At 45.5% G+C, this 25000-nt stretch overlaps 1 protein-coding gene and 1 long non-coding RNA gene across 3 annotated transcripts in view; one reads left to right on the forward strand and one right to left on the reverse strand.

Moving 5' to 3' along the window:
- The window catches only part of LOC147015514 (uncharacterized), a 21329-nt gene extending 1020 nt beyond the window's left edge, over window positions 1-20309 (reverse strand). The window contains exons 1-4 of one of the 2 annotated variants that reach the window (XR_015050356.1): window positions 20187-20309; window positions 16538-16650; window positions 10341-10397; window positions 1-778 (exon numbers count right to left, since the gene is read on the reverse strand). The exon at window positions 1-778 is cut by the window's left edge and continues 1020 nt beyond it. This is a non-coding gene — a long non-coding RNA (uncharacterized LOC147015514). The remainder of the gene's footprint in view (window positions 779-10340; window positions 10398-16537; window positions 16651-20186) is intronic. The other variant, XR_015050357.1, reaches the window with a different exon arrangement.
- The window catches only part of HERC1 (HECT and RLD domain containing E3 ubiquitin protein ligase family member 1), a 964782-nt gene extending 940549 nt beyond the window's left edge, over window positions 1-24233 (forward strand). Inside the window, exon 75 of the mRNA XM_085850311.1 lies at window positions 23724-24233. Coding sequence (XP_085706437.1) covers window positions 23724-23737 — 14 coding nt within the window. The 3' untranslated portion in view covers window positions 23738-24233. The remainder of the gene's footprint in view (window positions 1-23723) is intronic.
- Window positions 24234-25000: the final 767 nt, after the last annotated feature.

The following is a 25000-nucleotide window of genomic DNA, read 5'->3' on the forward strand; positions in this document are numbered from 1 at the left end:
AATTGACGGAAACCAAAAGTTGACAGACGCCCGGACGCCCGCCGGACAACGCCTGTGACGACATTACCCCTTAGCCAATTCGGGCTGAGGGGGAAAAAAGGAATAGGGGACAGGGGAAAAGTTCCCTCCCTCTGCTCTCATCCCTTCTTCCCTCTTCTCCCTCCTGCTCTTGATCATGTGTGTGCATCGTTTTGTGTGTCCTCTGATCTCGCTCTCTCCTCCTCTACTGTTGAATTTGTACGTCTTCTGCCTTGGGACTCTTCATTTATCCATGAGTCTTGATTTTGCAAACGAAAAATAAATTTTTAAACTATGGAGTCATAGCTTGTGGAGTTTTCCTGCAAGTAATAATGCATTAAACTATGGTAAATGGCAAAAGCATATGGAACTCAAAACAATCATGATATGGTGAGCATCATTGTTCAGACAATCTCATTATGTGCGCTGCAAGTGATTCTTCTCAAGAGGCGCTGCGGGACAGATGGCTTCTGCTCATCCTCAGAATTGTCATTGTCATTGTCATTGTCACGACGACACAGCGGTCCTGACAGCAGTGCCAGGCAGACGAGTGTTATGACCGTTGTTACAAAAAGCATTAATCCGACAAAACAGGCAATGTTCCAGCCATCACTGAAAGGTTTAAACCACGGTTGAGGTTTCCAGAGTGTTGCACCAAATTCCAAGATGCTCCTCCCGAGATTGCTGGGTGCTGTGGTGTTCATGGTTACCAGGATATCAGGATAAAACGAGGGCTTGGTCCACAGTTCACTGAAGAGGCCTGCCAACAAAATGAAGCAGCACATCATCAATCTACATCAATACGTTATTATATTTTATTTTTATAATTATTATTATTTATTTATTAGAATTATTTTAATTTAATTTAATTTATTTTGGAATCATTGGACTGGCAGCATTGCCGAGCCTTGCTCGGCAAGTATGCACACTCACCTGTAAGCTGTCTAGCCTGGGTTTGAATCCTGACCCAGCTATAAACTGTCATCCTGGTGTGTCATCGGCAGGGTGGTTCATCGATGAGTGTGCCATCCCACGGAGGGATGTTAAACAGGGTGTCCCATCTGCCGGTGTTAGTCGGTGGATGTTGAAGATTCCACGAAGTAGGTGAGCTATCGTCAGTGCCATGAAGAAATTCCAAATTCCTGCCCTAACTGCTTTTGGGAACCCAATGTCAAACCACCCAGCATAACCCTTGTTAAGAAATTGATTTTAAAATGTCTGTCTGTCTGTCTGTCTGTCTGTCTGTCTGTCTCATTGGATGCACCTGTGCTCAATTTATAGTGTTATAGCAAAGGGGCAGAATACTTATTGACGCAGGACGGACGTTTAAGTTTTTTATTCTTAATTATTTTATGAAAGTTTCGAAAAACATGTTTTCACTTTGTCATTATGGGGTATTTTGTGTAGATTGGTGACAATTTTTTTTTTATTATTACTTTGTTTTGCAGCCTTTGTAGCTCCCCATCATGCTGTTGGGCATCAGCTATGGTCGTGAAATTGATAATGTGAGATGCATCCAGAGCATTTACGTGAACTTGGGAGAGTGCGCCTGCTGCAGAGTTGTTTTAACACTGATGTGCCTCAAAAGTCTGTCGTTGACTAGGAGATGAAATCAAGGTGTCATACTTCTCTTGGAGAGTGAAAATCGGGTCCTGACTTGAGATCATAGGTCAATGGCTTGTGGTCCATTTAGATAGAGAAACTCCTTCCTTCTAGCATATGTCAAAAGTGTTTGACACACAGGTAAGATGCTAGAAGCTTTCTCCCAAACATGCTACATCTGATCTCTGCAGGTTGAAAACATTTTGAGAAAAAGGAGAGTTGATGCCAGACATCATCTACATTCTGGTGCAAAAGTCCTCCTACTCCCACGTCCGATGCATCGACAAAGACGCATAGTGGTTCTTCAGTCTTGGGATGAACAAGAAGTGTGGCCTCAGCCAACCTCACCTTCACCTTTTCAAAAGCAGGCAATTATTGTTGCGATGGTTGTTTTGTGTATGCCAGTCGGCTCTCCTGGTATCTGGTGATATGCTCTGACGAGGTCTGTCTTGGGGAAAACACATGCACCTTTGAGGGAAGATGAGAAATCCTGCAAATGGTGAATTGGATAGTGATCATGTCAGGGTCACCAATATAGAAAATCGAGTGGTCGACTTCCACTCACCGCCAAAGATTGATGACTTCACCCAGTCTAAGTGTGTCTCTTTAAGCTGTTGAGCTTGAGAGTGGGTGAACACAGTCCCAAGTTCAATAAGAAGCAAGAAATGGCATATCATGAGTAGGCCAATTCGTTTTTGTGTCCACAAGATAATGTGATCCACTCGGTGACTCGAGTGTCATAAATGGCCACTGCCTGTGGGAATAAGCTGCTCACTGAAAGGAGTTCGATGCTCGTAGTCCTGTGGTTGGAAGGAGTGAAAATCCACTGAAGATAGGGCCGCGACACAGCACGTGGTACCCAGCTCTGTGAGTCAAGAGAGGAAATGCATTACTGAAGATAGGGCTGTGAATGCAGTTTAACTTCAGTGAACTCCCATGAACTTTTGTTTAACTTTAGTGAACTTGCGTGAACTTTTGTTTAACTCTAGTGAAACTCAAGTCTGTGAGTCAGTTACACGACAATGTAAATTGCGAGCTGCAAGGCAGAGAAAGGTCATCACACTTCTGTTCAAGTCTTCCTCAATGCCGGTCCCCAGAGGAGAAGGTTGAAGAGCCCAATAGTAGTGAGAATGATTGGTTAGAAACCAGATGTTAAAAAAAAAAACTACACCTACACTCCTGAAATTGGTTGGACAAGTAAATGGAACAAAGTTCATGATGTAGAAGTACTAACAAATTGCCGCTGATGAAAAGTACACTACAAGTTATTTTTTCAGTGCTGCTTTGAGGCCATAAAGATATGCTGTTAATCTGACTTCTGATATATGGTCGATGGATCAAAGCAGAAAGCAGTTGTGAACACCTTACTGTAGTACACATAGACTGAGTCTGTGTAGAGTGGTGTGATGAAGACAGCATGGATGTTTACTACATGTGTATTTTACAAAGTATTTATCTGATGTTTAAAGTGTAGATCTGTGATCAATTTTTTTTTAGCAAATACAATCTGTAACTTCGCAAACGGGAATATTAAAGAAGGGGGGAGGGAAAGGGGAGAGAGAGGAGGAAGGGGAGGGAGAGAGGATGGAAGGGAGGGAGAGAGAGGATGGGGTGGGGGAGTGAAGAAGGGGGAGCGAGGAAGGGGGGTGGGTGGGGAGAGCAATATCTCACCAAATATTGCAATACACTCCAGGAAAGGGGGGGGTGGGGGAGCAAGGACGATGGGGGAGAGAAGAGGTGGAAGGGAGAAGTGGGGAGAGGTAAGCATGAGGGGAGGGGGTTCTGGACTTGAGAGGGGAAAGGGGAGGGAGGAGTTCTCGACTTGTGTTTGGTAGTGGGACTTGTGGAGAAGTACAGGATTAAACAAAATGGGATACGTTAAAACAGCATGTTAATACAGCACTCAGAGAATGCCTGGAGATGTCCCTGAGTGAGGGGTGTGGAGAGGGGAGGGGGTTTGGGAGGAGGTAAGCATAAGGGGAGGGGAGGGAAGGCAACGTGATGGGAAGGGAAGGTGGCGTGAGGGGAAGGGAAGGTGGCGTGAGGGGAAGGGAAGGTGGCATGATGGGAAGGGAAGGAAAGGCAGCATGACAGGAGGGGAAGGGAAGGCAGTGTGAGGGGAATGGAACGGAAGGGTCATAAAACGCACCCAAACAGCAACATTTTCTTATTAACCTACATACAACACTCTGGGAAACAATTTTAAATAATAAAAAAAAACTAAACCGTTAGACCTTCATATTCTCCTTAACAGAGGGGGATGGGAAGGGGTAGGGGCAGGAGGGGATGGGGGAGAGACAGTGGGGTGGGAGAGAGAAAATTCCTTTCTTCTTTATTTATACACTTTTTTGTACACAGAGTCAAGGCTCATGGAAGAGCTAGTACAATGAACAGATCAGGACATAATAGACAAAAATAAGACTCAAAACACACATGCATGGCATGGACAATATGGAGACAGAAGAAATCTCCAAGGAGGGAAAATTGGAAGGAGGGGGGGATTTGGGTGGAGTTAAAGAGAGCAGACAAGGTCATGGTTTTGGATTGGGGACAATCTGAGATGGTGGTGAACAGCTGTCTTGAATACCTGGAAGGAAGAATGGGATTGAAGAGGATGTGGAAGTTGGTTCCTTGGGAAAAAAAGAGGAACAAATAAGTGGAGGTGAGCAGTGATTCTGGAAAGAGGTAGTTTCACCAGAAGGGGTGATGGTGGACCATGTGTGCCCTGCAGAAACTTGGGGGCGGGGGGGGCAGGGGTCAAAGTTCGGAAAGAGCAGAGTGTGCAAGACCAGAAAGGAAGCGGTACAAGACAAAGAGATCACCTATCTGTGATGGTGAAGTGATAGACCCATCGACTCATCTTCATCGTGGGAGATTCTAATCATCTTGAATGCCTTGCTTTCCACGGTGTCAAGCTGAGCAATATGTGAGACGCCATCCCTCTGGGGTGCCATCCCAGAGGGGAGAGCAGTACTCTATCCAGCCGTGAATTAAGACCTTGTTGGTTGATAGGAGTTCACGTGTCCCATTGAAGAACTTTGTACAATGGAGGATACCCAGTTGGCGGCTCGCTTTGGATGCCAACACTGAAAAAGTGTTTGTTCAAGAGAGAAAGAAAAAGAGAGAAAGAGAGAGAAAGAGAGAGAAAGAGAGAGAGAGAGAGAGAGAGAGAGAGAGAGAGAGAGAGAGAGAGAGAGAGAGAGAGAGAGAGAGAGAGAGAGAGAGAGAGAGAGAGAGAGAGAGAGAGAGAGAGAGAGAGAGAGAGAGAGAGAGAGAGAGAGAGAGAGAGAGAGAGAGAGAGAGAGAGAAAGAGAGAGAGAGAGAGAGAGAGAGAGAGAGAGAGAGAGAGAGAGAGAGAGAGAGAGAGAGAGAGAGAGAGAGAGAGAGAGAGAGAGAGAGAGAGAGAGAGAGAGAGAGAGAGAGAGAGATTGAAAGACATATTCCAGGTGTTTACCAGCTTGTGATTTTTTTTCAAGGTCTGAAGAGAGAGAGTAGAGATTGTAGCCTGCCTGCTTGAAGGATGAGTGGATGAGGGATGTCACAGCAGAGGGTGAAGTCTTCAGCAAATCAATAAAGAGGATTTTCTAGAGAGTCAGAGAGATCATTGATGAAGATCAGGAATAAGACTGAGCCCAGAACACTGCCTTGGGGCACTCCAGCCTTGACAGAGAAAGAGAGGAGATGAAAGGATTCCATTGAGAGCCATTCATTGGCCACAAGAGTAGAGGAAGTCAGTAAGCCAAGTGTGGAGTTGGCCTTGGATGCCATAAGCAGAGAATTTGGAAAGCAAGGCGGGTTGCCAGACTGTATAGAAAGCACAAGATATATCCAGAGAGATGGCCCTGAACTCATGTCTGACATTGAGGGCCGCCAACATTGTTGTGCGAGTAGAAGCAGCATGTCCAACCAAAGTGGAGTGACCTGGTCTGAAACCAAATTGGTGATCTGAGATGAGGTTGTTGGAGAAAAGGATGGATTTCTTATCCATTGCGATGATGGATTCCATGACCCTGCTGATGATTGGAAGTAAGATAATAGGTCTGTCATCAAGACATCAGTTTTTGCACATTTTTATCTAGTGCAGTGATGTTGGAGGATTTCCAAGCAGATTGAAGATGACCGAGCACAAATGACAGGGCGAAAAGGGCAGAGAGAGGATGTGCCAGAGCAGCTTTTAGGACATGTTGGCTGAAGCCGTCCACTCCAGGTGCAGAGTCAGAGTCCAGGGTTGAAAATTTTTCTGTACCTTCTCAGGTGCAAAAGACACAGAGTCCATGAGCAGTTGGGTATTACAGGGAAGGATGGGTACCAAGATTGAGGGGTTGTGGGCACCATATTTGGAAGCAAACACAGAATTGAGCCATTCGGCCTTCTCATGAGCAGAGACGGCGGTGGTGCCATTTGAAGAGAGGGAAGGGATGGAAGGGTAGCATACATCAGATAAAGACTTAAAAACGTGCCACTAGGTTTTAGAGGAGGGAGACAAGTTTGAAAGTTAATTCTTGAGGTGGGACAGATGTTGTTTTCTGGCTCTCCTGAGAGCAAACACACACTTTCTGTGGACTTTTTTGAATGCAATGAGATTGCTTTCGGTTGGATTTGCCTTCCAGGAAGAGAAGACAAGTTGTTTCAGAGCAACTGTCTCACCACGAGAACTTAATTCTCACTTTCATGACACTGTCATCTTCCTCTGCACCGCTGACCTTGACAATGAGCTCATCCTCAGTTCGCTGAAGGTGGAATTGTCATGGTCTATCCACTCTTTTATGTTTTCTGATGAACATTATTACCATGCTCTGTGTGCTTCACTAAAGTGAGCAATGCAATTGAGCCAACTGTGGAATCAGTATCTTCTTCAAAGTAAACAATCTAATCTCCCATGTCTGGCCATAACCTCTTCCAATTGTATCTGAGGGTATTGAGCTTTACATCATTCCAGGCCTGTGCAATGCAGATGATGGAATATTTGATGTTACAGTTCTTGTTGCAGTGTTACATTGACCATTATTCCTGTATGTGAAGTTGCTGCAATTAGTCCATGGGCCCAGGCATATATCGGTACCATCTGAGGAAACCAAACTTTAGGGCTACTAAGTTATTGGTAGGGACTATATGATTATTTCAATCCGTGATAACAGTTCCAGAAGAGCAGCTTAGTGTATGTATTTTGCATTTTTACCATTTTACCATTCTGAGATATTGACGTTTTGGGGGAAAATCAAAAAATAAAAATAAAAAAAATAAAAAAACCAAGGACCACTGGGAGGAAGTGGCAGAGCTGAAGTCCACACAGGAGGAAGCAGACACCCGAATGCTTCTGCATGCTCTGCATGCAGCAGAGGCTGGGTACAAGGCTGTGGTGATCACTGCCGAAGATACAGATGTCCTCGTGCTGTGTCTTGCCTTCAATAAGGACATCCCATTCCCCGTGTATCAGAAGTGTGGTACGCAAACCCGCACACGGTTCCTAGACATTGACAAGCTCGCTAGATCGATGGGAGACAGTGTCTGTGATGCCCTGGTTGGACTGCACGTGTTCTCCGGTTGTGATACAGTCAGTGCCTTTGCAGGCCGGGGAAAGATGGGTGCCTTGAAGCAAATGAAGTCGGATAAGACCTACCAAGAGGCCTTCAGTCTGCTCGGTCATTCATGGGAAGTATTCACTGAGGTCTTTCAGAAGCTGCAAGAGGTCACCTGCCACATGTACGTGCCGTCTACCAACACCACGAAAGTCAATGAACTCCGACATCAACTCTTCTGTGCTAGACGGGGAGAGATAGAGTCCAGTCAGCTTCCACCATGTGAAGACTGCCTCTTCATGCACGTCCTCCGTGCAAACTACCAGGTGCTATTTGGAGGCGCTGTCTGCAATGCCAACCCTATGTTCCAAGTCCCAAGGGTTGTGGATGGACCACTGATGATGATGGGAAGCTGGCCATCGAGTGGATGCAGGGTTCTCCAGCACCGGATACAGTGTTGCAACTGCTTTCCTGCAAGTGTGGATGGTCGTGCAAACTCCCAGACTGCACATGCCTTGCCAATAGCCTGAAGTGCACTGACGTGTGCAAGTTGCGAACCTGCAGCAACCAGCCCGCTGATGTCGAGGAAGAGGTTGTAGACCTCGAGGACTCTGATGCTGATAACAGTGATGAAGACTAGACTACTGATCCATGGTGTGAATGTTTTGGCACAATCACAAGGACATTCATGGCTACAAATATGCATGAGTAAAACATAGTACATCAACATGCCACAGTAGCGTGGTGAAATTTGGGTTATCCGTAAATTTCACATTTTGGACGCTTGTTGGAACGAGGGTAGGGGAAGGGAAATTCCTTTAACTGTGGTAAAAACTTGTAAAATGTTCATAAATGTTTTCCTCATACAACATGTGCATGTTGTAGGCCATTGCGGTTCAGTAGCACTACCCAGGGAACTTGTATGACAATATTATAAATTAAAATGTACTGAAAATCACTAATCAGCAACATTTTTATCGGCCCTATTGTTCGCCCCTTTCTGCCATAAAAGAAATTCTGCCTTCAGCAATGACAGGATTATTCAGATGGTATAAATAAAGCATTTCAGACATGTATTTGTGGTTTGCAGTTCATTCTAGCCCCATGTGGAAACAGCAATTGCATCATTAGTGAATGTTTCTGAGTTTGCCTTTTTGCTTTCATTATGCGGAGGGTGGGTACATTCCAGAGATGATAACTACCAATAAGCTGCCAGTCGGCAATGGTTATCACATCAAAATATGATATATATATATATATATATATATATATATATATATATATATATATATATATATATATATATATATATATATATATATATATATATTGTTGTGGTTACCAAATTCGCAAACCACCATTCAGGTCCCTTAGGTGAGGTATTTCGGTAAGTACATGTGTAGTTGGGCCCAAACCCGTTGTCTAGTGGGAATACATGTCATTTATGCGTGCTGCGACTCTTCAGGATAGCCGTTTTTCTTTTACTATCTTTAATTTGGACCAACCGCCATTGTTACCACCACCGACCACCACATCAACCACCCACCTCCACGACCTTCCCGTCACACCTCGCAACCGTCGCATCGCCACCGTTCTTGCGCCGCTTGTGGGTACCGGTGTTGGACTCGTGCAGGGCGCGCGCCGAACAGCGTGTACAAAACCACGGATTTTCTGCTTCAAAAACGGATCAAAAACGACACACGCCCACTTTTGTTCCGTCCAATCGGTGAGCGAGGGGCGATTTGGCCCCGCCTCCAGGGCGTTGGAGGGCGATCGCTATATGCAAATTTATGGATCAAAAAGCATTCACGCCCACTTTTTCTCGGGCCAATGGAGAGCAAGGTGAAAGGTCGAAGGGAGGGGGTCAAAGATGAGAGAGCGAAGCCACGGGGCTTATATAAGCGACCGTGTTCGTCAGTCAAGGGAACAGAGAGTTAAGACTTCGCGGGCGGTGGAGTTGGGAAGGAGCAAAAAGGAGCTGGTCGTCGTCGTGTGCGTTGGAGTCGGAGCGGAGGGGACGGAGCTGTGGAGAGGCGGCGAGGGCAGACGAGGGGGTGCTCGCGTCATGCAGGGAGCTGCACCCCAGGGAGGCCGACAGCGCGACCTGGCCGAGGTGGAGACGCTCGTCGCGGGACTCGAGGCAGAGTAGGAATCCTCTATACCCCGAGCATCAGCAACCCCCTCCTGTTTCCCCCCGCGCTGAGATAGTGCGACCAAGGGGGCCCCTTTCCCACCCCCTACCAGACACTGCCCGCGAGGCCCGATCGCCGCTCCGCGTCTCATCACCAGACGGGTAGGCCCGACCCGGTCTCGGCCTCAGGCCCGCCTCATCCTTGAGGGTATTCTTTTCCTTGGTTTTGGGTATGTGTTGTCGGCGCCGTCTGTGAAGTAAAATTGTATAAGTGTTGCCGTGTGCTCGCGTAATCGGTATTAGATCTGCATTGTCGCATTTGCTTTTTGTGTAAATTGCATTGTGTTTTTCTTTTCTATGTGCTTTTGGTGGAATTGAATATGTGTGCTTTCCGTTCAGCGCGAATAAATGTACTTTGTGTTGAACTGTTTCCCGCTTCGCTTCGTCATTTCTTTCATTGAATCCTCATCTTTCTTCACGTAAAGGGTTGGTAGTGGGCTGAATACGCCCAATAATTAATCGAACCGTCGAGGTCGACGAATAACACCGCTCGGTTATCCCGATAGTACGGAACGGGTCGCTTAAGTGGCCCGTGTCCGAAGTCGACCTGCGGCGAGGTGCGATCGCCCGGTCTACCCTCCGCGTGGGTACTTAGGTAGGTCGAATTTGGCGAGCAACCCTATCCCACGCGGGGGCTGATTGGCTCGATCGCGGTGAGACCGAAAGTTCCACCCGTGACTGGTTCCCGGCATTAGTCCGAGAGGGTCACGACTGGATTGTCCGTCCGGTGGGCGACGTGCCGCGATTCGAGTTACGTGGCCGTCAGCACGCCGGCGGGCGCGAATCTGCAACAATATATACATATATACACCAATTCAAAAATCATAACTAGGATTGGTTTCCTTAGAATTTAGATGGTATCGACAAGTGGAATTTCTGGCCTTGGCCCATGGACTAAATTGTGCTCAATTGCAAGTCAATGTAAAAGATTGTAGCACACCTTGGACCATTGACTGTACAAGATCAATCAAGCTAGAAAGCAAAAAAGGTGCAATAAATGTGCCCATCACCTGCGATTTGGTGTCCCACTATCCAGATGTGATGGGACGTTTTCAAGAAGTAATTTCCTGGGAAGGAAGCAAACAGCTGGGACAAATTATTCCTTTAACTCCCTCTTGAATGTCATACAGTCAATATATACACTCTTTGATAACAATAGTCTACGGGAATGGACTTGAATTCCTTAAAATTCCCCAAACTGCAATTGTGAGATTTTGAGAACCTATAGCATGGGAGCAGGCCAACTCAGTAATCCAATATTTTGAATTATTGTAGCATGGACCACTTTGGTCTGAAGATGAAGCGACAGTGTTTCTACAGGTAAGCCTCTCCAATAAAGGCCAATCTCATCACACCTGCAGACTGGGTCAGCAACACAAATCCAACTTCCTGGTGAGGTTCCCAAATTTCTGCTTAAAACCATGAATCACTGATGAATCGGAAAATGAGCGTTCCTCCTCAAAATGAAGCTGTCGAATTCTATGGAATTTCTTGAACTGATGAATTTACCATCTGAGGAAGCCTCAAAAATTCCTGGCAAAACGATAGACTTGCGCAGTTCCTGAACCTTATCCATGGGATTGATACTTCTGATAAAACAACTTTGAGCTTGTTTTGCGTGAACAATCTCCAAGCAACAGCATCGAAATATGCATGCTTACAGGTTTGTAGTGCCATACAAGCTGAAGTGTCACCGCTGACTGCCTGTTCATTGACAAACTTCTATGTTTTCCTTGAACTCACGGTCAGCGAGCCTTTTCGCCGACTTCACCTTCTCCGGGTGGTTGACCGTTTCCAATTGTAGTGTGAGCATCTTGTTTACATTCTTTCTCCCATGGGGGGAATGTGGCATCAATATTCGCAATTCAACTGCACTTACACCACAATAAATGGCTAAAAATGGCTGTAAATAGGAAAATAACAGCAACGTTGCAGTTTTCCACATTGGTGATTAGTGTTGTCATGTTCTTCTTGATAGATTCAAGTCACTTTGTGTACATTATTCATCTGAACCTATTCTTTAAATCAATTAAATAGTATGCAAACAATCTGTCCAACAGGAATTACTTGCATGATTATTACATGGGGTGGGGGGTTGACATCAGATTTGAATTTATTCAAATTGTTTGCTATGGCAATTAATGAAAGGTTTTATTTCATGAACAATTTTTTTCTGCATTTTTCGTTTTTTTTTTTTTAACAGAATTCTCAACTTACCAACCAAGCACTCTGTCTGCTGTTTGCCTGAAAGATTTTTTTATTTGTATACCTTGTCAAGGCTCGTATGAAAGCTAACACATGACACACATCAAAGGGGGGGGGGGCATGAGACAAGAGGGGCGGGAGAGGGAAGGTCAAAACAGTGGGGAACGGAGATATTAGGAGATCTGTGGAAGGGAGAGGGATGGGGCGGGGAACATGGGGAATATAAGATGGACATTACAGGGACTTTCAGGAAGGAAAGCAGGGAATTTGAAGGAGGCGGGTTTTGGGTGGATGAACAGGGGAAGAAAAGATCGAGGATTTGGATGGGGGACGATAAGAGGTGATGGTGAACAGCTGTTTTGAAGGCTTGGAGGGAAGAATGGGATTGAATAGAGCGAGGGAGTTTGTTCCAAAGGCGGGAAAAAAGAGGAATGAAAGAGTGAAGGTGAGCAGTGATTCGTGATTTTGGTAGATTTAACAGAAGGGGGTTGTTGGCAGACCTTGAGCGCCCTGTGGAAATGTGGTGGGGACAAATCGCAGACAGAGTGGGGGGTGGGGAGGGGCGAGACTGGAGAGGAGATGGTAGAAGACAGAAAGACCACCGACCAGCCGGCGGTGAGAGAGTAAGGGACCCAAAGACTCAGCCTCATCACGGGAGATGCCAATGATTCGAAATGCCTTGGTTTCCACAGCGTGAAGCCGAGAAAGGTGAGAGGCAGGAGCACCAGCCTAAGGGGAGAGCAGTACTCCATCAGGCTGTGGACAAAAGCTTTGTAAGTAGTCAGGAGCTCAGCTGGGCCAAGGAAGGACTTTTCATGATTGAGGATTCCCAGTCGGCGACTGGCTTTGGAGGCCAGGTTGGAAATGTGGCTTTCCCAGGAAAGATCATGGCAGATAGTGAGACCCAGAAGCTTGAATGAAAGGACTTCTTCCAAAGGAATGTTGAGAAAGTGGATGGGGGTTTTTCCAAATGGTCCTTTCAGAGAGACAACATGAGAGTGTGAGATTTGTCAGGATTGAAAGACATGTTCCACGTGTTGGACCATCTGCAGAGAGCGAAGAAGCTGCTGCTTACCGGTCTGAGGGATGACAGATGGTACGGCAGATGGTGGAGTCATCAGCAAAGAGATAGAGGATTTTTCAGAGAGTCCGAGAGATCATTGATGAAAACCAGAAAAAGATCAGGGCCCAGAACGCTGCCTTTAGGGACTCCATCCTGGATAGGAAGAGGGGATGAAAGAATTCCATTTCGGGCCACACGGTGACTGCGACAGGAGAGGAAGTCTGTGAGCCAAGAGTGGAGATGGCCTTTGATACCATAGGAAGAGAGTTTGGTGAGCAGGGCAGGGTGCCAGACCGTGTCAAAAGCATGTGATATGTCCAGGGATACGGCTCTGATTTCCTGTCTGGCATTGAGGACCTCCATCCATTGTTGGGAGAGCAGAAGCACCATATCCAGGGTAGAGTGACCTGGTCTGAAACCAAATTGATGATCAGAAATGAGGCCATTGGAGAAGAGGAAAGATTTAATGTTTAAAGCGATGATGGATTCCATAACCTTGCTGATGATTGGGAGAAGGCTGATTGGTCTGTCATTGCAGAGATCTCTTTTAGCACCTTTTTGTGCAGGGCAGTAATGTTTGCTGATTTCCAAGTAGATGGCAGATGACCTTGAGCAAATGAGAGGGTGAATTTTACAGAGAGAGTGTGAGCAAGAACAGAGTAGCAGGTTTTTAGGACACGTGGGCTGATGCCATCTGGACCGGTTGCAGAATCTGAGTCGAGGTTTGACAGCAAGCTCTCCACTTTGTCAGAGGAAAAGGACACAGAGTCCAGGGACAGTTGGGTGCGACTGGATAAGGTGGGTACAGAAATCGATGGGTTTCGGACACAATATTTCGATGCAAACACCGAGTTTAGGCATTCAGCCTTTTCATGTGCGGTGTCAGCAGTGTGGCCATTTGAGGTAAGGGAGGGGATGGGTGGGGAACATAAACCAGAAACAGATTTTATTAGACACCACCAGGATTTGGAGGAGGGAGAGAGGTTTGAAAGTTCAGACTTGAGCTTATAAAGATGTTGTTTTCTGGCTCTCCTGCGGGTAGATGTGCACCTGTTCCGAACTTTATGGAAGGAACTGAGATTACCCTCAGTTGGGTTTGCTTTCCATGAGGCAAAGGCAAGTTGTTTCAGGACAACTGCCTCGCCACAAGCTTCAGTGAACCATGGGTGGGAGGAAGGGTTGGACAGCTGAAGACAAGACGGGATAAATCTGTGCATGAGGGAGAGCAAGTTTCTTTGAAATAATTCCCAGGATGAGTTGATGTTGGAGAAAGTAGTGATTGGAGATCAGTCTCAAAGTTTGATGGCTGCTCGGTGACCCTGCCAGTCGGCTTGAGTGGAATGCCAGACTCGACAGCGGTGAGGTGGTTCTCTGATAACAGCCAGAGAGATGTCCACTTTGACAAGGACGTGGTCAGAAGAACCAATTGGAGCGAAGGAAGAACAGCAGATATTGTCAGGGAAATTTGTCAAACTCAGATCCAGATGAGATGGAGTACCATTGGTTGAGATCCAAGTCGGGAAGTTGACCGATTGAGTCAGTCCCAATGAGTCACAGAAATCTTTTACTGAAGTGCCATGACAGGTGAGAGTGGCACTCACACCCAGCCAACTGGCATGATGATAGTTAAAGTATGGACTATCTGAAAATATGGACCAACTTCTATCTTCCCATCCGAACTTTCTCTTCCTCATGTGTGGTGACACATGAGGAAGAGAAAGTTCGGATGAGAACATGATGTAAATGGAGTCATCACTGTTTGGTGGACGGTACAGTACACATCTAAACATGAGGTGGGAGTGGAGGGGAAGTCGTAGCCAGAGGTATAACTTGGGGGTGTGGGGGAGTGAGTGAGGGCAGTACATGGAGAGTGAGGAATGGAGTCTTTGATGAAGAGAGCAACTCCTTCACCAGGACGAGGCTCAGGTCGGTCATACCGGAGGAGGGAGTAACCAGGGAGAGATACTTGGGAGTCAGACTCATCTTGAGTGAGGAAAGTTTCTGTTTGTCAGATTATGTCTGGTTTGTCAGTGGCAATTTGTAAGGAAAGATCTGAAAGGTTTGAGCGAAGGCCCCAGATATTTGAGGTCCACACTGCTAATGAAGTGGGAGGGGAGGAGGCTTTGAGTGCAGGGGATGGGAGGGGAGGGTAGGACAACGGAGGAGGGGGGGGGGTAAGGAGAGTTGTTGAAGGAGTGTGAGGGATTGCAGAATAGCTTGAGGAGGGGGCCAGATGAGGAGGAGAAAAGGCTCTGTCGTGCTGGGGGAGAGAGGGGCAAGAGAGGAGGCAGAGGGCAGTTGAGGATTTGAGGAGGTGGAGTGATGAGATGGAGGTGAGAGGGCAGGGGAAGGATGCAGCTATGTGGATGTGATGGGGGGCAACTTTGAGAAGGGTGAGTGAGGGGGTGGTGAATTTTGGGAGAAAGGTGAGTGAGTGGAGTTGAGGGAGAAAGGTGAGAATGGAGGCTACTTTGAGAAGGGTGAGTGGGGGTGGGTGAATGGTGGGAGAAGGGTGAGGGGGGAGTTTTTGAGAGAGGTGAGAGGGAATCTTGGAGGGAGAAGAGTGTGATGGTTGCTTTGAGAGTGAGGGGTGAGAGGGGTGAGTTGGCACTGAAATTGGAAAAAAAAAAAGAATGGTTGATGGAAAGCAAACATTCATAGCAAACTGGGGTTTTTTTAAGTTTTAGATCAGAGATGCGATTTAACACATTTCTTCATTGATGCAATAAAGGCAAATTCAGAGAATGGAGAGAAGAAATGCTGTAACAGTTGGATTTGTTAGGCAAGGTATGAAGGAAAGGTCGAATTGAGAGGAGTCTGTTGGAATAGAATAAGAGGAGTGAATTATGATCCAGTAATGAGAACCACACGTGTGAAAGAGGAAGATGAAGCATTTCAGAGATCGATTTTAGGATTATTATTTTTATGATTATTTTTTGAGAGAGTTTTCATCAGATTAGGTAATGGAAAGGTTGTAGAAAAAAAATCGTTCGATGAAAGGTGAATTTGGATCGGTAAATGCAGAAGGTGTAAACAGATCTCACGTGGTTACGGGAGAAGCACGTGCCTATGGGAGGTGTGTCATCAAAAGAGAATTTATTTATTTATTTATTTTATATAATATATGCAAATACAATATTTATTTATTTTAAATAATAGATGCAAATACAATACCTTCTGTTCAGTCTAACTTCAACAATTTTGGAGAATTTACCTTGGCAGTAGAGCGTTAAATAGTGGACATTAATTTCCAATGCATACTTCGTATGGTAGTTGGGGAAGGGGTTAAAATCGTCACCATATTAGCATACGTAATAAACAGATGGTTACTGAGGCTCTGACACCATTCAATCAACTGAAATGGTACTGTTGAGTGTCATCAGGCAAGAACTGCAGTCAAACAGAACAAGAAACAATTCATCATCCTCTTTCGTATGCAGCACATGGCTGCACGTAGCATCATTTACTGGAGGCGCCGCTGTATCGCTGATGCAGTGCCCCCATGTGGGATAGAGCAAGAAGTTGTAATTTGGCCAGGGGGTCTGTGATAGCTCGGCGACTCCACACGGACATTGCAAGATCTTTAACGTCCACCGACTAATTCTATCAAATGGGATGCCCAGTCGTACAGGCTCATGAAATTCCCTGCCTGCGGAACACCAGAATGACAGTATGACAGTTTATAGCTAGATCTGCATTTGAAACCAGGCTGGATAGCTTAGAGGTGAGTTTGCATACCTCTAGGCTTTTGGGGCTATTTTGAATGTGTATCCTGTTAGCCCTACAAATAATGTGACACAAGTACACAGTTGATGCATTATCAATGTGGACTGTTCCTGGCAAACATCAGATTGAACTTGGGGTATTAAACCTGAAAACATCTAACCACACAAAACTAAATCAGGCATGGAAATTTGCAGTGTTGCGGGTATGCATTACCTTAAAAAAATTGTTGTTTATTACAAATCCAAAAAATGAAAGCTTCCCTTATGTTCTTCAAATTGATGAACCACCTCTGAGAATGTCCTTCAGTCGCAGTGGGCAAAGGTGATCTGTACGGCAGGAATACATTCCAGTTAATAAGGTTCTGTATTTGCATTTCACATGGTGTGAGATGCTTATACACACACACACACACACACACACACACACACACACACACACACACACACACACACACACACACACACACACACACACACACACACACACACACACACATCTATTAAACACCATGTTAATGTTACAAAAAAAAAAGAGTAAATTGCATTTTATTAGCACTATCAATTTTCCCATCTTGGCCTCAGATACACAGTACTCAATGGTGACGTCAATATTTTCAGCTACATGTGACTGGTTGTCAATGCACGGCTTTTGAAATGTCGTAAGTTTGAACAATTGTTCTGTTCCAGAATGCAAGTTATACTCATGGAAATGTCAGAAACTATGGAGCCCAGAAGGTGGGAGTCCAGAAGGTGAGAGCCCAGAAGGTGGGAGCCCAGAAGGTGGGAGCCCAGAAGGTGGGAGCCCAGAAGGTGGGAGCCCAGAAGGTGGGAGCCCAGAAGGTGGGAGCCCAGAAGGTGGGAGCCCAGAAGGTGGGAGCCCAGAAGGTGAGAGCCCAGAAGAAATCGGAAAATGCAGAAACGGTGAATGCCAAACCATCAACAAATAAATGCCACATTCCAGTGCCACCATCTGTCGAACATCAGGCATGGATGTTCGTGAATAACTTGGTCAAAAAAACTTACTGCACCAGAAGGTGGGTAATGTTTCTACATGTGGTCATTGGATATCGGGAAAATGCCGAATCTGCAAATGTGAGTGAAAAATTGCGGCATCTAATGTATGGAAACCAAGATTCTCCATTGTGTTGAAAAGTTGCTGAAGCTGCGACGCGTCTAGTGTTTGTCTCCAGACACATCAGTGTTTCCAGACGCGTCGTTAGTGTTTCCAGACGCGTCAGTGAAAACAGTGTTTGTCTCCAGACACATCAGTGTTTCCAGACGCGTCAGTGAAAACAGTGTTTGTCTCCAGACGCGTCTTGGCGGTGTTTGTCTCTGGATGCGTCCGGGCAGTGTTTGTCTCCGTAAATGTCTGGGCGGTGTTTATGTTTGGATGAGAGTTTGTCTCTGGACGTGTCTGGGCGTTTTTTTGTCTCCAGACGGCTTTGCTCCAGATACATCCAGACAGTGTTTGTCTCCAGATATGTCCGGGTGGTGTTTGTCTCTGGGCGGTATTTATAGTATGATCGGTATAAAATGGATTTCAGACATTTTTTTTCCATCTTCACTGTTATTCCATGTAAAATAATTTTGATGAGACAGTATGAATCATAATTAATGCTCCACTGAGTGTCTGCCTTCCCTTCCTCTCACTTCATGCTTCCTTCCTTTCCCCACCCCTCCTCAATCTCCCTCCCTCCTTGCTCCCACACCCCTCCTCATTTTCCCTTCCTCCTCGCTCCCCACCACCTCTTTGCTCCCCCTCCCTCCTCTCTCTTCCCCCTCCATCTCTCTCCTCCACCCCTCTCTACACCCAATCACATCCCACCCAAAATTGGAGGGAAAACCCAATCAGCTCTCACCTAATCAATTAGCTCCAGGTGGCTAGGATGTTTCGGTGAGAGTCGATTGGTTGTTCTCTTCAATTACGAGTGAGAGACATGATTAGGTCTTCATATTTATATGATCGATATTGGCATTGCACGTTACATGTTTGGGAGCCTTGGTGGTGCATGTTTCTGTCTATGTTTTCGCTGATGACTCGCCAACAAGTGATGAAATCCGTTGATTGGAGGGGGGGGAGGCATGTAGAATTGGTATTCTCATACATGTGCTACTTTTGAATGTCTGTAGCTGCAAAGGAACTCAGGTGGGGTTTGAAACAGCAAAGGGAAATTATCTTGTTTGGCCTCTTTTAGTTGATTTCTGCAGCATTTTTTGGCTGGAAGAGCAGGGCAGTAGATGTGCCAGTGATCACAATCCATGCATCCATCCATTGGGACCATACTCTGTTGCAGAGTGTTGGTGCTGCCAAAGTAGTCTCATTGGTTGTTGAACACAATCCTGGATGGCTCGCCACTCCGACACAGGAAACCAGCAAGCTGGCGCTCATTTTGCCGAACTTGTAAGGATTACAGGCAGAGTCAACCCCACCTGGTATTAATTGAACAGCTGAGTGTGATTTGAACTGAGGATCCTCAGATCCCAAGCCCACCACCCGAACCATTAAGCCAACACCAGGCATATTGATCACGATACCCTATCCAGAACATGACACTCCACACAGTGTTATGTATCGCCTTCATTTGTAACAAAATAATGATTTTAAAGATCTTTTTTAAAAATCCAGAAATTTTGCACTCCTGAAGCCATCTTACTCATCATGAGAGTTTGATACACTGCAACAAGAGTTTGATACACATCATTATACACTGCAACAAGGCGACGTTGAGTCACAGTTCATTTACGATATGGATTCTTTGTCGATCACCATATAACACAGCATCAATCGGCATCGTACATAGCCATGTTGGCGGCCTTTTCTTCACCCCGATACTGCACCCTCTCTCATGCCACACCCACTTCCCAGGGGCTGTGCTGAACTGCTTCTATTACATAGACGACCCTGTATAACTTGTCCAAGTACTTCAAAACTGGAGATTGTTGCAAGTATTATGAAGGCAATTTGTGTTCTACAGTGTTCAAGTGTATAATTCAATTTAAATAAAGGTTTAAAGGGGTTTGAAGGGGTATAAATAAATTAGTTCTGGGTTTTACCGCAGTTTTCCAGTGTCTATTACATCACTAATCAAACACATTACATTAGTCCTTTGTGCCTGTTGTTTGTGTCCATTATGACGTCCTTAAAAACAGTACGTTTCCTGTTTGGAAAGATTTTAAATTTTGTTTGATTGCCAGGCAGGCAGACAGAGTAAAAAAACAATTATCTCACTCCTCTCTGCGCATGTTCGATCTGGTGGAGAAATTCAGAGCTAAAGTCCGTTAAAACGCCAAACTTGTCTTTCTATTCATGTTCCGATTCGTGTTCGAAATACAACATTCAATTCAAGTAAGTAGTTCGTTCATCATAAACGGATAAGTCAGACGGACAGATGGACAGACGGACATGAACCAATGTCTCACCCCGCTGTTTACATCATGTGCGTGAAGTAGTGTGCTTGCAGAGCGCCTGCCAAGTGGCTTAAGCAATCAAGCAAGCACTCCAACGAAACGGTTGATTTAGGAATGGCTGGCTTGGCAAGCAATAGCAATTAGGTATTGGTAATGGAACACACCTTTGAGGTCATCGAACACCAAAATATATAACCAGCTGATGCTCTGTCTGTAACATTACCAAGGTGTGCAACGAATACAATTCGATGATACAATGGATGTGAAAGGTTTTCTCATTTTTAATCTGTACATTCGCTTTTCTGTGCCTGCGAGTAAACGACATTGTTCGAGCTAGTAAGGAACGGCTATGATGTCAGAAGGATGGAGGCGCAGCTGCACCATGCAGTCTTGGGGGAGGGTAAAGCCTGGATCAGCAACATGGAAGGGAAACAACGCGCAGTACATGTACTCACTGTGTCTTACACCATGCACGGCCAAGATCCAGAATCCACAATGGAAATGGAGGCAATGGCTGATCACAGGTCGAAGCAGCAGATGGATAATTTAATCCACCAACACCCCTCCTCTTATTCCCCAACCCTCCACACCAACATCCTCCCTCCCTCATTGCCTTCTCCTTCCTGCAATCGTTTGTCATCACCAAATATCATATATATATATATATATATATATATATATATATATATATATATATATATATATATATATATATAAATAATCAATTATCCCAAGGTGGTTTTGATTATATATCATTGGCAACTCAATGGTGTTAAATTTTCAGATTGCTGTTTAAATGTTTGTTTTATGTATTAAAGCTGTGTTAATGTAATTCCTTAAAATTAACAAGTTCTTTGGATATTCGTTTATTGTGACGACGACGACGTTAAATGTGAGCACCTTTTAGCCTTTGTGCTTACTCAAACCGATGTACGAAATGATCACACAAGTCCACTGTTGATCAAGTTGCACATTTCTACCACGTTCACCATCAGAGCCATCAGAGGTGGCCTTTGTGTCACCACTTGACTCTGAAAATGGGCTTCAAGGATGGCCAAGACCTAGCGAGGGATGCACACTCTCCTCGGAGCCGTCTCGCCTGGGTTGGAGTCCCGACACAGATATAAACTGTCATCCTGGTGTTTTGCAAACAGCACGATTCATCAGTATGTATGCCGTCCCTTGGATGGACGTTAAGCGGAAAATATCCCATCTGCCAGCATCAGTTGGTGCACGTTAAACATCCCATGGTGTTCTTCTCAAAGAGTCGGCGAACTATCACCAGCACATGAACAATTTACACTGCAGCAGCAGTGTAAATTCTAACCTACACTGCAGCAGCAGCACAACTTCACCCCCAACAAATGATGCCACCTACACAAGAAAGAAGACTTTCCAAATGCCCCCAGATAGATGTATTTACAGGAATAATTGAAGTCGGTGTTATTTTTGAGTTGTGCCTTTCTATGTTGGTGCCCATCTGGAAACTTGAGATAAGTGAGGGGATCTTCAAAAGTTTCATGGATCGAGTCAAAGAGAACTCTCATAGTATAGGGACTTGCACCATTCTGCGTGAACCATCGTGAGCCCTTGTCTACAGTAAACCCATATTCCTCAAACATAGTCAAACGTCAGTGGGAAACATGGCGAGATATACATTGAAACATATTCATCAACAGACATTTTTCCCTGCTGAGCAGGGGTTAGCTTTTTGCAGGCTCCATGCAATCATGGTTCCCTTCTTGAGGCAATGTTTTATGGCCGGATGCCCTTCCTGACGCCATCCCTCGTCGCCTCTTATGACACACAGGGATATGGTACACCTATTCTAACCGGGGTATACACCGGGACCAGTACACTGGTACCCATTTCTCCGACCTCGGAAGGATGACAGGCTGAGTCAACCCCCTGGTGTTAATTCAGTGGCCAACAGGGATCGAACTCAGGACCCCTAAGATCCCAAGCCGCCACCCAAACCACTCAACCAACACCAGGCTATTGAAGCATATTCATCAAAGCGCCAAATTAACTGTCCCTTTGATGAATGTGCCGAACTGTTGATAGACGAGCTTTAGTTGCCATGTCAAAGCCTGGTGTTGGCTTAGTGGCAAAGGTGGCTGGCTTGAGATCTTAGGGTCCTGAGTTTCAGCACCGCTGGCTGCTGAATTAACACCAGGTGGGGTTGACTCAGCCTGTCATCCTTTGAAGGTCAATGAAATGAGAACCAGTGCACTGGTATAAGGGCACAGCATCAGTGGCACAGCTACGCCCCAACAAAATAATAGCTACCTGGCAGCGAAGCTGCAATATGCAAGAAGAAGACGAATAAGAAGAATAAGGAGAAGAAGTTGCTGTGTCGACAAATGTATTGAACAGTTTTTGCACAAGATTTTCTTAATATATATGATCATGTATCACCATAACATTGACTGCTTACCAACATTTCCTGACAAATCTCACATCCTCACAATGTCTCTCCGAAAGGACCATCTGGCAAACACCCCCATCTACTTTCTCAACAGTCTCCTTGAAGAAGTCCTTTCATTCAAGCTTTTGGGTCTCAATATCTGCCATGATCTTTCCTGGGAAAGCCACATTTCCAAGATGGCCTCCAAAGCCAATCACTGAATGGGCATCCTATGTCATGCAAAGTCCTCCTTCCTTGGCACACCTGACCTCCTAACCACATACAAAGCTTTCATCCACAGCCTGATGGAGTACTGCTCTCCCCTCTGGGGTGGTAATCCTGCCTCGCACCGAGCTCAACTTCACGCTGTGGAAACCAAAGCTTTTCGGATCATTGGTTTCTCCCGTGATGAAGCGGAGTCCTTGGGTCTCTCAATGTCTCACCGGAGGCAGGTCGGTGGTCTTTTTGTCTTCTACCGCCTCCTCCTCGACCTTGCCCCTACTGCTCTGTCTGTGTTCTGCCCCCCACCCCCTATATTTCTGCAGGACGCTCAAGGTGCGCTAAAAGCACCCTTCTGGTGAAACTGCCAAAATCACGAATTACTGCCCATCTTCACTTTTTCATTCCTCTTTTTCCCCACCTCTGGGAGAAACTCCCACACTCTCTTCAATCGCATTCCTCCCTCCAGGTCTTCAAAACAGAAATTCACCACCATCTCAGATCTCCCTCAATCCAAAATCTTGATATTTTCTTCCCACGTTAATCCACCCCATACCCACCTCCTTCAAATTCCCTCTTTTCCTTCCTGAAAGTCCCTGGAGTGTCCATCTTGTTTACCCCATGGACCACGCCCCATCCCTCTCCCTTCCACAAATCTCCTAATGTCCTTGTTCCCCACTATTTCGTGCTTCCCTCTCCTGCCTTGTCACATGTTATACGTGTTCGCTCTTTACACGAGCCTCGACTTGGTATCCCCAAAAAATTAAGTATTACAAAAATCCTTTGATAAGGCACATTGCATCGTCACCCTCGTATTTCCATCTTTCCTAATTTCTCCACATTTATTATCCTTCTTTACAGTTTACACCCATCAATTATTGGAATTGTTACAGAAAAAGAACATTCATTTTAAGAACTTCCTCCATTGTCCTCCAAAAGAATACATACAATAAAACAAATATCTATATAATTCCAGAACAGATATCAAGCCGTGTTTTTGTTGGTTTTTTTCTTACGTCAAAGACTCCATTCATGGACTGTATGATCCTCATCGAGGCCAGGCCTTAAACGAAACATTAAATACAAAGAAGAACTGAAGAATTAGAGAAATTAAGAGAAGGAAAACTTACACTGAACAACAAATTTCAAAAAAATTTTTTTACTGGAGATGTGTAAAGTGATTAAGACTAATTTGGGTACGCTGATTTCAAAAATCATAACCGTTTTGCTGTATCACGTTAGGATTTTCAGGAACAGAAATATTCCCATTGCCTAGAAGTCAGGATTTCAATGAAATTTACATATGTCTTTAACATGTCTATTTCGTACAATTGTTGTTAACTTGTGTTATATTTCTTTCTTTCAGATAAAGATGAGTAGGCGTTCCTGTACCAATCATCCTGACAACTTCTGTTATGTCTGTGGTCGGTATACCAAAAAAGATCAACAGCGAAGTATATCTACAGCAGTGAAAATGAAGGCCGCCTACTTTCACTACTTCGGGTGTAAGGTGGGGGACCAAGAACAGAGCTGGGCACCACACATCTGCTGCACAAGCTGTCACACAACCTTGACTCAGTGGTTGGTGGGCAAGCACGCGAGCATGCCATTTGCGGTGCCCATGATATGGCGTGAGCCGCAGAATCATCATGATGATTGTTATTTCTGCTGCACAAGCATCGCCGGCTTCAACAAGAAGAATAAAGGTCACATCAAGTACGCTGACTGCGTCTCTGCTCGTAAACCTGTGCCTCATGATGACGAGAACCCCGTTCCAACACCTCCAGCTGATCAGAACATAGCTGTAAGCAGTGGTGAAGAGGATGGTGATGATGAACCTTTTGAACCCGACACTCAAGAATCACACCTTCTGAACCAGGGAGACTTAAATGATCTTGTAAGAGATCTCTCGCTGTCAAAGGCGAAGGCAGAGCTGCTTGGATCAAGGCTGCAGATCAATCTACTTGAACCTAACACCAAGATATCCTTGTTCAGAGCACGTCACAGAGACATGGCTGAGTTCTTTGAGATGGAAGACACGATGACATTCTGCAGTGACATCAACGGTCTGTTGAAAGAACTTGGGTGTGATCACGATCCTGCAGACTGGCGCCTCTTCATCGACTCGGGGAAGAACAGCTTGAAGGCTGTTTTGCTCCACAATGGCAACGAGAAACCATCAGTCCCACTGGCTCACGCGTTCGGCATGACAGAGACCTATGAGACTATGCGGCAGCTGCTTGATTCCATCAAGTACAATGACTTCAACTGGCACATCTGCGGAGACTTGAAAATGGTGGCACTGTTGTTAGGGCTGCAGTCAGGCTACACGAAATAAATGTGCTTCCTTTGTCTCTGGGATAGCAGAGACGACAAGAATCACTGGACGAAGAAAGATTGGGAAGAGCGAAAAGAGCATGTACCTGGTCGACACAACGTGAAGCATGTCGCCCTTGTCGACCCAGCCAAGGTTTTCCTTCCACCACTCCACATAAAGCTCGGCTTGATGAAAAGTTTTGTACGGGCAATGGATCTGAATGGGCGTGGGTTTTTATACCTCAAGGAAAAGTTTGGCAACACCTTGTCGGAGGCCAAGATCAAGGCTGGTGTCTTTGTTGGACCGCAAATCCGACAGATTATGAA

This window comes from Eptatretus burgeri, chromosome 12 (genome assembly GCF_056783735.1).
Source record: "Eptatretus burgeri isolate ZD-2024b chromosome 12, Ebu_testis_v1, whole genome shotgun sequence".
NCBI lineage: Eukaryota > Metazoa > Chordata > Myxini > Myxiniformes > Myxinidae > Eptatretus > Eptatretus burgeri.